The 12,194-nt window shown below is 33.0% G+C and overlaps 1 protein-coding gene across 1 annotated transcript; it reads right to left on the reverse strand.

Annotated features, from left to right (window-relative positions):
• Positions 1–4,605: 4,605 nt before the first annotated feature.
• On the reverse strand, positions 4,606–7,257 carry LOC127808835 (WAT1-related protein At1g43650-like). Its single transcript, XM_052347489.1, has 7 exons — positions 7,015–7,257; positions 6,862–6,924; positions 6,615–6,731; positions 6,256–6,517; positions 5,852–6,010; positions 5,593–5,744; positions 4,606–4,829 (listed from the first exon to the last, which is right to left on the reverse strand). Exons 1-7 carry the CDS (start codon positions 7,221–7,223, stop codon positions 4,709–4,711), a joined length of 1,083 nt encoding a protein of 360 aa, XP_052203449.1. The 5' UTR covers positions 7,224–7,257; the 3' UTR covers positions 4,606–4,708.
• Positions 7,258–12,194: the final 4,937 nt, after the last annotated feature.

The following is a 12,194-nucleotide window of genomic DNA, read 5'->3' on the forward strand; positions in this document are numbered from 1 at the left end:
AAGTGTTAAGAATATATGACAAAGACTCTTGGGTTAAGGATTTCTTAAAGATATTCCTAATCCTTAGATTTCTCAAAAGTGGGCTATCATTAATCGATTACGAACTGACATATGTGCTATTACCTTTTATTAGTGTGAGGTACTAATAATAAAGGCTGGTGAGTCACATGTCATACTCCATGGGATTGATATAGTAGACATGTGGGTAGACGTTAATTGAACATTTACCGAATTTGACGCATATGATAGATCATATGGCTGAGAGGATAAATGATTTATCACAGGCTTTAATTGTGTTACTGGCCCTTAGATCGGAAGTAACACAATTGTCTTGTATGTCAGTGCTAGGGATTTACCGTTGCTAAGAACCATTTGGTTATCGGGTGGGAAATATACTGTGTGGTCTCTGTGTAGTGGCGTATAGAGGCAGGTGATAGCTAATGGAATTTGTTGACCTCCGACGTGAGGTGAACATCCTATGCAATCAATGGTGATTTTGATTGTAGAAACCCTTAATCAGGGTACACTTGATTGGAAAGTGTTTCCGATGTCAAAAGAAGTTTCGATGTGTCATCTCAATCACACCACACTGATTCTTGGCATAGTTATCGAGTTAGTAAGTTTGATCAGTCCATGACTCTCACTCAATCGGGATGTTGTTCGATGGAAGGATTATAGTACATGGGAATCAGAAGTCCAAATAAGTTCTTAAAGAAGTTAGATTTCATTATTGGTAGAATCGTCCTAACATAATGTTAGTTGTCATTCAAGGTCTTTCGAGGTGCATTGAGAAGATGGAGAGATCCTCATCGTAGACTAAAGTGTTTAGTCAGCATCAAAGAGTTTAACATGTCTCTATTGCTGCATAGTAGTGAACGTAGAAGGTCACATGCATATCCGGGTGTAGTGGTTGACTAAGCGATGAAAGTTGTAATCATTATTAAGAGTTAATGGTGTAACCGTTAAGAATTAACGAATCAGGTTCAATGATTAAACAAATAGGAACAATTGTCAAGAGTTGGCAAGCATGTCATTAAGAGTTAACTTGGGTCTCGGTTTCATCATTAGATGATAAAAGGGTCATTAAGAGTTAATGACAGGTTTAAATGCAATTTGTAGAAACTTGATAGAAACGATCGACCATTTACGTTGTAGAGGGTTGTGAATTTCAAGACTCGTTTTCTCGTTTCTACTTCGGATGAAAAAGAAAGACAATGGGAGAATGATTAAGGGGATAGGGAGTGTTTTTTTATGATTTGGGCTTGTCTCCGACTTATCACCTCTTTCTTTCCTTGGCTATTGTCGTAGCAAATACCCATCTAAGAATATGGTTGAAGGGTCAATAGTTTGTTCCACGTAAGCCACATCTTAGTATAGTGATCCCATGATAACATACATGGTGTTTTGAAATGAGATTGTATTCATGTTGCACATCCACTACAAAAAATCAACGTTTTAGTGACGAAAAATTTCGTCGCTAAAACATCAAATTCTATCGCTTAATTTTTTAGCGACGGATTTAATGACGGGTACCTTTCTATAGCTAAAAAAGGAGTCGCTGAAATTTAACGACGGGTATTTTTTAGTGACGAAATCAGCGACGGGATTAGCGACGGGGTTGACCCATCGCTAAATTTGAATTATTTTATTCAATTTATTTTTATTTTTTAGCGATGGGGTTGATCCCGTCGCTAAATTTTAATTTTTTTATTTAATTTTTTTTATTTTTTAGCAACGGGTTTAGCCCGTCGCTAAATTTAAATTTTTTATTTAACTTTTTTTATTTTTTAGCAATAAAATTGACCTGTCACTAATTCCGTCGCTAAATTCAACCCCAAATTTCAAAATTCAACGTGCATCAGGCCCCGCGACCTCCCCTATGTGCGTCACGTGATTGCGTCTCTACTTGCCACGTGGCAACACTGGGATATTACTCCCCCAACTATTATTCTCAAGTTTTCTACCGAATTCGAACCCCCAACCTCTCATAACCAAGTTTCACATGTTAGTTAGCCGATTTGGAAGTCTTCTTATTTATTGTTATACATAAAATATATTTATAGTATTCTCTTTCAAATATTTTAGAATTATATTTATACACCAAAATTTCTTAAACTTAGTTAATAATATTAATTTTAATATTAATGTTAATAAAGGGAAATGAATATTAATTTTAATTTTATTTCATTATTAATTCAAATAAAAATTTATTAATTATTATTATATTAGCAGTGAAAAATTATGTTTTTATTTTAATTTTAATTTGTAATATATTTAAAAATTATTAATTTAATTTTTACTAATATTAATATTAGTAAAAATTATTATGATATGTTTAAATGTAAAATTTTTAATTTTTACTTAATCTTTTTTATTTTTGTAGCGACGAGGTGACCTCGTCGCTATATTTTGATTTTTTTTTTTTTATTTTTTAGCGACGGGAGCACCTGTCGCTAAATTTAAATTTTTTGATTTAATTTTATTTATGTATTTTTTATTTTTTATTTTTTAGCGACTGGATTGACCCATCGTTAAATTTTAATTTTTTTATTTATTTATTTTTATTTTTAGCGACGGTTGGCCCTATCACTAAATTTTAATTTTTTTATTTAATTTTTTTTATTTTTTATTTTTTAGTTACGAGATTGGCCTCGTTGCTAAATTTTAATTAATTTATTTATTTTTTTAATTTTTTAGCGACGGGGCTTTGCCTGTAGCTAAATTTTAATTTTTTTATTTTTTAGCGACGGAATTGGCCCAGTCGCTAAATTTTAATTAATTAATTATTTATTTTTATTTCTTAGCGACGAGTTGACCAGTCGTTAAATTTTAATTATTTTTTTTTTTTATTTTGTAGCGACGGGATTTTGCCCATCGCTAAATTTTATTTATTTTATTTTTTTATTTTTTATTTTTTAGCGACGAGATTGGTCCCGTCGCTAAATTTTAATTAATTTATTTTTTTAATTTTTTACCGTAAATTTTAATTTTTTTATTTTTTAGCGACGGGTTGAGCCCGTCACTAAATTTGAATTATTTTATTTAAGTTTTTTAAATTTTTTTTTTAGTGACGGGGTTGGTCCCGTTGCTAAATTTTAATTTTTTTATTTTTAGTGACTGAATTTCCATCGATAAATTTAAAAATTATTTTAAAAAATTAACGACGGAATAATTTTGTTCCTAAATTCCATTGCTAAAATACATTTTTCTTATAATGATCATTGGTACCCATAAAATTGTGGTATGCTTTATTGAGTTCATCGCACTCATGTTTGTCTCAACTCTATTTGTTGTGTGTTTATTTTTTTCTCTGGAATAGTGGATCCAGAAACCTCTTGAGGGAAAGAGGTGGTCACCGACAACCACGGTAAGTGGTAAGCATGAGTAGTCAAGGCTTGACAACTGTTGAGTTCGAAAGCCTTACGATGCCATCATGTTAGGTTTACGTTTATGTTTAAGTTTTAAGGAACACACTGTTGTGCTGGCCTGAAGCTAGGAGCTCATTTGTAAGATTAAGTTTGAGTAGTGTACCGAGCTTAAGTTTCACTTGTATATAGGACTTTTGCAATGTATATGTATGTGTAGGATGCATTATATGCTATGTATGCATAGAATATATCCAACTTGATTTGCATTCACAAGTGCAGAACATGAAAGAAACTCCTTTTCGCCATAACGCCATGTCCGAGGGGAGCACTCACCAAGGAAGGATTTCATCATTTCGGCTACTCATTTGCTTCCTTAGCTTGGTAAGTGAGAGAATTGTGCAATTTACAAACCCGATCACCCCTATGACCAATTCTTGATCATGATCAAACATTCTTCCCAGGAGGAAAGCCCTTTGCTCCCTGAGGCACCCTGGATCGGGTGGGGTGTTGCATAAAGCATAATTCAAACACAAGATAAAGACAATGAATTTGGTAGGTTACATGTATTAGACCTATCCTTAAAAAGCAAGTGTCAAAATTGTGTTTAATTTGCACAATTCTATACATTTGAAAGCAGCACCTTACGTGTTTGAAATGTGAACTCAATTCTTTAGTCTCAGTGATGCTTGGGTGACTATTCTATGCACTTAGGTTTAATGGATGATTAATAATGATTAATTATGTTGCCAATAAGTTGTTCTAAAAGGGTTCTCAGGAGTGGCTTGTGATCTCATGATCAGCTATTGTCACAACTATGATATAATTTATTATTTTTTTCTCTTTGATGTATGGATATAATTGAGTCGCTTCATTTAAATATATCAATGTAACAAAATTTTGGGACTTATTTAGTTATAGAAAATATATATATATATTTTTTTTTTTTGTTTTCCAACTCTAGATCTAATCTCATATTGAATAATTAAAATCTTTTATTAGAAAATAAAATTAGTTTTTTATTTTTTAATTTTATACTATGAATTAGAAAACATCAAATTAATGTTTTCTAATTTTTTTAAAAATAAATGTTATGACTTTCTGAAATACTAAATGTTAAGACATCTTCAATTATAAAATTGAAATTAGAAACTGAATTTTTTTTCTAAAATTAACTTCAATTAGAAAATTGAAATTATTTTCTTAGAAATTATTAAGTTGAAAATTAAAAAAAATCAAAGAAAGACAAACATAATTTTCCCCCATTTTCTCAGTAACCAAACAAAGACAAGATAACCCAACCAGCAATTGAATTAGTTGCTGATGATGTGTTTAAACCACTCTCACACAGTTTCTTGGGTGGTTTCTGCAGGCTTTTTTACTTCCTTCTCAACTTTCCCTTCTTGGTGTCTGCCCCACAGGTAGCCATAGAGCCCTCCAACCAGCAACAGAGCTCCACATAGACTGCCCAAATTACACCAAAATTCAAATATCAAAAAGGGAATCAAAGTTTAATACAAAGCTTTCATGTAAAATAATACGACTCATTAACATCTCTACATGGAATAATGACATATTTTTTATAATTTTTTTTTTTATAAAAAGTGCCTCTCGAATGATGTGATATATATAACTGTAATTCCATATTTTACAATCATTTTAGTGAGACTAATTTTTCCAATATAGACATCGACAGACCACGTCAGATCATTTTATTCAAAAATTTTACACAAAACAATGGTCCAACTTGAATCATACAACTTTCTCTAATTTTTCCTACCCCGTCAAGTAATTTACTTGATTCCCCATCTTTACTCTGTTATTTGATCAATTTATATAATTGTATTAAAAATAATTGATTGCTAAAAATAATTTTGTATTTTTAATTATATTTTTTCCCTATTACATAACATCTCATATTTTAAATTACTACTACAATTTCAAAAAATAAAATAATATAAAAAGAAAAATTGAAAAATAAATCATTTGAAGATCGAAAAATAAACATTAAAAATTTTTATTTTCTTAGAAAAAATTAATTCTTTATATAAATATATAAATATTTTAGATCAAAAGTATATGCATTTAAAATAAAAATAAAAATTATTTACACATAAGTGTGGGTAGAGGATGAGTCCGAGGACTTAAGAATTCTGTTTGGAAGAATTTTTTTTCTGTAAAAATAAAAAATAAAGCATGAGCAATGAGCATGATGGTGCAAGTTAACCTTCCCCAATGCAGGGATTCCTTCCACAAGACTGCAGATAAGAAAGCTGTAGTGAGAAGCGCCAATGGAGTGAACATAGCAAGAAACACGGGGCCCTTCTTGTTTATCACCCATATTCTCAACCAGTAAGTGATCCCTGTGAACACTACCCCCTGCGCATCATCCCCCTTTCCAATCAATTTCAAAGGAATCGGAATTCTAATTAATTCTGTGACGGGGGGTTATAGAAAAAGAGTACTTAATTGCAGGCCACTCTTACACAGTAGATGACTGAGAGAAGATTAATATCCCAGCCAAGCTTCCACGACGATATGTTTCTCTCCGCGGCCGCCGCCCAAACCATTGACTGTATGCAGCTGAAGAAGGTCTGCAACGCCGTCAGTCGCAATATTGCAGGATATTGTTTCGTTAGAGGAGCCTGGATTAAAACACCGTACAAGTCGTCGAGCCAACATTAAATCTTCAGCTACCAATGCTGAATATTTTCTAGTAAAAGCAACTCAGTATGCATCGAGTTGGTTGTAGTTCCAAGAGACATCATTTATTCATTGATTTTCAGTTGAAGAGATATATATGAATGAAGAGCTGCCCCTCCTTTAATAATTACACCTGAATAAGGGCGAACTAAAAGTCATGTTTCTTCGATGAAAGAGAGAGGAGAACCTGCATGATGATCCAAAAAGACCAAACAATGTTGGAAGTGACAGAGGCAATAGAGCCCTTTAGCCAGTCTCCTCTGGAGTAGTTGGAATCTGAATTATTAGATGGAGATGGCGCTGCTGATGAAAGCTCCTTGTGGCGGCTGCCCAGTGAATAAATTGGAGGGCCTTTAATCAAGATGAAGACCATGGCACCCCCAAGGCTCACTATGGATCCCACAAGCTTCGCCACTCCATGCCATTCCCTTATGGCAATGCTCTCCATCCTGCATGCAATATCATCATCATCATCATCATCATCATCATATATATCAGCCCACAAACATCACTCTCTCTAAGCATACACACACTATATATATACACCTTAAGAGGAGAGCCATGATGAAGGTAATGGCCGGAACAGTGTTGCTGATGGCCACCGTGAATGTCGCCGACGCATACTCCATCGACAGAGAGTCCAGATTTAAGCTCACTGTGATCCTGAAAAGAGTACGTTCTTCATGACATGATTAATTATGAAGCTAATTAAAGATATTAATTTAGCTGAAGATTTGCATACATATGTAACATTTAAATCAAGCCGAATTAATTAGCATTCATAAGTACGTACCCAAATAAAGAAACGAAGAAGATCTTGCAGAGCAAGTTGAATGACAGTGAGGCAGACTTGTGGCTGCAAATAGTTAAAGTTGGAAATTTGGCAGAATTTATCATCAAAAAACCAAAAGAAGAGAGAAACCAAGCTGGAAATGAAATAAATTACCTCTCAAAGAAGATGGCGAATGGGGCCAAGACAACAAATGCAAAGGCTTGGCGATAGGCCACGAAAACGTAAGGGTTCATGCCCTTGGAAATGGCGGCCTTGGCAAACACTGACCTGCCGGCGTAGACGAACTGGATGAATAGGACTCCCAGATACGGCTTGTTGGTCTTCAACGAGGCCATCACTTGGCCTACTGGGCACTTTATCATTCTTGCCCTGTGTTTGGCCTTCCTTCAACTTCCATTTGGAACATCTATATATATAGGGCCACCAGGGTGGTGTTCTAGTGCAAGTAGCTAATCTATGGTGGGCTCCATGTGATCAAGTTTTGAATTCTAGGAGTCTTTACGCTTTTTTTATTTTTTTACGTCTCGTGTGATTCCTTTGTATTTGAGAAGTGAAGTTACTAAAAATGTTATTATAGAAACTTTAAAAATATATAATTAAACTTATAAACAGTACTTGGTATTGACTAATTTTGTGATTTAATTGAGTTCTTAGTCACATCTTGCTTAATTTTGTAGGTGAAGTAACAAGTTAGGCATGATCAATTAGTAATCGCAATGTCTTTTAATTATCTAATCTCATCCTTTTTTAAAAAACAAAACATAAATAGGATAGGACTAACACTCCATGATTCCACATAGATTTATTACAAACACATTAATATTTACAACCAATAACAACATATAAAATAATATATTAGCTTTGCCATGCTTTTCTGTTATGTTTTTTGCTTTTATAATTGGCTTATTATATGTGGTAGAACAGTTACTTAGTGTGACTGTTTAATTTTCTTTTGCAGGATGATATGTTTCCCTGCTTATTTTTCAACTCGTCTGAGTTTCACTTTGGTGCATTTTCCTCTTTCAGATGGCAGTTTTATATCACTGTAAATAAAAGCAAATTAGGCTACTTAAGTAACTGTTCTACCACATATATAAGCCAACCATAAACGCATGGAAACATATGATATATGTGGTAGAAAACATTTGCTTAGGGCAGTTTTATCTTTCAGAGACCAGTTTTATAACAAGTTAAGCTACCTAACTTGGCCCCAAATCCACATGGAAACATTATGTACGAAGAGTAATAAACCAAGAAAACTTAATTAGAACCACAAAGGTTAATAAATTTCTTTTGCTTCTTATAAAAAAAAAACGGGGGGGGGGGGGGGGGGGGGGGGGGGGGGGGATGCGTCGATTAGGAAAAAAAAATACAAATTGTCAAGGGTTTTCACAATTCTCAATTCCTTTGCAATTGCTATAATTTGTACGCTCGCTCTTTCTCATTCAATTGAAGTTGAAATTAGCAAAGAAAAGAAAAAAAAAACAAAACCAAAGTTTAAAACCATAAAAGTACACAATTTACTGTATCTTTGGTGATCTTGATGTGTCTTCTTTACATAAACGCATATTTCACGTGCTTAATCACATTTGAATATTACTATTTGCAAGTTTTCACCACTAAGGCATTGCAAATTAAGAATTTCCCATCAAGGGTAGAAGGTGGAATCTTTAGAATGAGATTGGATTTTGAGTCGGCTAATAGAATCAGTAGTGGGTGCATCATTGCGATCTTTACATGTAAAAGGCACCATGGGCTATATCTTTTGACAACTTCACAAGATAGGTGGAGTAGTTTATGAATCATGCACTGTATAAGTACTTAAAAATTTATAAAATATATATTTCGATTACAAATTTTTAGAATGTGAAATGAAAAGAATATCTCGATTCATTGCTTGAGAGGACAACCTCGAGAAAGCCAACTTAAATACAAAATAGAGTAACTAAACCAACAATAACAACTAACTAAACCAAATAACAACTAACCAACAGCTACAACATACAATAGGAAATAAAATATACAACAGCAACAAAATCGAACCGAAAAATACACACTAAATCTATACTCCCCCTTAAGATGGACTATGAATATCAAGAAGAGCTATCTTGGCCAATAAATGAGATAGCCGAGGTGCTAGTAAAGGCTTGGTGAACATGTTAGCCAATTGATAAGCAGATCGAATAGGCAATAGTGAAAACACAAACTTGCAACTTTTCCCAAACAAAATGACAATCCAACTCTATGTGCTTGGTGCACTCATGGAAAATCGAGTTGGATGCAATATGAACCACAACCTGATTATCAAAAAATAAGAGAACATGAGTTATAGGAGAAACTTGCAAATTGGTAAGAAGTTGATGCAGCCACACAACCTCACTGGTTGTAAAAGCAAGAGCCCTATACTTAGCCTCAACAAATGAGTGAGACACGAAGCTTTGCTTCGCCCTCCAAGAAATTAGAGAATCATTAAGGAAAATACAAAAGCTCGTAATGGAATGCCTAGTGTCCAGATAAGAACCCCAATTAGCATCTGAGAAGGTTCGGATCTGCAAAGAATAAGAAGTAGAAAAAAACGATCCTTGTCCAAGAGAGGCCTTAAGATATCTCAACAAATTATGTGCCGAATCAAGACAAGGCTTCCTAGGTTTAGAAATATATTGACTAAGCTTATGAACAGCAAATGTGATATCAAGGCAAGAGATAGTCAAATAACGCAACTGGCTAATAAATCGTCTATAGTTAGAAACATCCTCAAGTAAATCACCCTTGGTAGAACACAAATTGACACTAGGGATCATAGGAACCATAACTAATTAGCTAGATAAAAAAAAACTCGTATCCTCAAGAAGCTATAAGGTATAATGTCTCTGAGATAAGAAAATACCTTCAGTAGACTCAACAATCTCAAGACTAATGAAATACTGTAGACACCCAAGATCTTTAAGCTTGAATTGGTCATGAAGAAAAGCCTTAAGAGAGGCTATAGTAGTAGCATCTGAACCTGTTATTGTTAAGTTCAAGGGTAAGTAAATAAGATTTTGATGATAACAAAAATATTTTTATGATATAAATATATTTTTTACTCATGCAAAATATAAATTTATTTTGAATTGAAAATGGATACAAAAAGTAAATTGATTTTGAATTAAAGATAGGTTGTCTTTAGACATGTTTCCTTAGTTTGATCATTGATGTCTCAAAAATTCTTGTTTGAATTTTCATATCTTGATAAATGCATTTCTTACTCATGCAAAAAGTAAATTTATTTTGAATTAAAGGTGAATTGTTTTTAAACATGTTTTCTTATTTTAATCATTTATATTTTAAAAACTTATATTTGAATTTTTATATCTTGATAAATGTATTTATTTTTCATGCAAAAAGTAAATTTATTTTGAATTAAAGGTGAATTGTTTTTAAAATTATTTCCTTGTTTTAATTCTTTATGTCTCAAAAGCTTATATTTGAATTTTCATATCTTGATAAATATATTTCTTTCTCATGCAAAAAGTAAATTTATTTTGAATTAAAGGTGAATTGCTTTTAGACATGTTTCCTTGTTTTAATTCTTTATATCTCAAAAGTTTATATTTAAATTTTTAAATCTTGATTTCTTATGCAAAAAGTAAATTTATTTTGAATTAAAGGTGAGTTATTTTTAGACATATTTCTTTGTTTTGTTCCTTGTTTGAGAAAGACTGAACAATTTTTGAATTTCAAACTTCATATTAACCTTTTTTTCTTAATGGCTAGTTTGTTTGGAAGATGCATATATATAGGGTAAATATGGAGGTTCAAGATAAAACAAATTTGATAGAGCATTCAAACAAGAGTAAAAAGGTTCAAGGATGCTAGCTGGCAAAATTCAAAACTTGTTTAAAAGTATTCTGGCTAGCGGAATTCTCAACCGTTGGTGACTTGTTTGTAATTGTCTCTAATTGTAAGTTTGTTGTTTTTACTCATTTGTTGTGTGAGGGGATTGTATTTGCTAGTAGTGTGATAGTATATATTGGTTCTAATTCCATTAAAAGCTAGTGTTGATTCTCCTTAGTGAAACCTTAAGTTAAGTCTTAAGAGCCTCAAGTTAAATCTTGAAAGAGATGATGAAACTCTTTGGAGTCGAACCTCTATAAATCTCTCTTATTCCTTATGGTTGTATGATTTTATTGGTATCAATCATATTACAATCATCACATATTAAGATCACAAATTTAAAAGTTTTTAAAAGAGCTAAAATTATTAATTTTTAAAAATCTAATTCACCCCCCTCTTGGGTATTTTTCTGGACAACAATGTTATGATAATATCATCAATATATACTAGCAAGGCCACAAAGGAGGAACAAGCACCCTTAGTAAAGAGAGAATAGTTTAATTAAGACTGAAGAAAGCCTTACTTAAGAAAGGCAATAGAAAACTTGGAAAACCATTGCCTTGAAGAAGACACGATATATTGATATCAAGTTAAACAAAAGGCCACCTATGAACAATAGCTAGAGCTAAGAGGACTTTGGATGTAACAAGCTTGACTACTGAGGAAAAAGTATCAAAGAAATCCAAACCCTCTTGCTTCGTGTACCCCTTAGCTACTAAACTAGTCTTATGCCTCTCTATTGATCCATCTGACTTATATTTAATTTTATATGCCCACTTACATCCAATGGCATGCTTGTCTCGAGGTAAAGTTGTAACAATCCAAGTATTATTAAGATGCATAGCATCCAATTCTACATTCATAGCATCCCTCCAGTGAACATAGTGCACTACTTGATGGTAAAATTGAGGTTCAAAATTGAAGGAAACATTGAGAAGGAAATGTCTATGTAAGGGTGGCAAGGCAAAGTAAGAAATATAATGGTCCAACGAATATGAGGATGTTATAAGAGGAAGTGGTGTTTGTATTAACAAATGGCAATGAAAATCTTAAAGATAAGAGGGAGGTCTAGTGACCCTGGTAGATTAACAAGTTGAATGAGCTGGAGCACTAGGACAAGGAACAAGATCAATAGTAGAGGGAAAGTCAATTAGAGAGGTAGAGTTATGTGCAGTTGTGGCAGAAGTAGGCACATCAACAACAAGCCGAGGTAAAACCAAATCAAGGAAAGAATCCACAACTGCATTTGAGGAAATGATGGAGTGAAATGGGAAAACATCCTCGTGGAACACAACATCATGAGAAACAAAGAACTTCTTGGTGGCTATTTCATAAAGCTTGTAACCTTTCACACTAGGGGAATAACCAAGAAAAATGCAAGCTGTGGCTTTGGGAGTAAAATTAGATCTATGAAAAAGCAATATGGAAGCAAAACAAAGGCTACCAAACACCCTAAA

This window comes from Diospyros lotus, chromosome 8 (assembly GCF_014633365.1).
Source record: "Diospyros lotus cultivar Yz01 chromosome 8, ASM1463336v1, whole genome shotgun sequence".
Taxonomy (NCBI): domain Eukaryota; kingdom Viridiplantae; phylum Streptophyta; class Magnoliopsida; order Ericales; family Ebenaceae; genus Diospyros; species Diospyros lotus.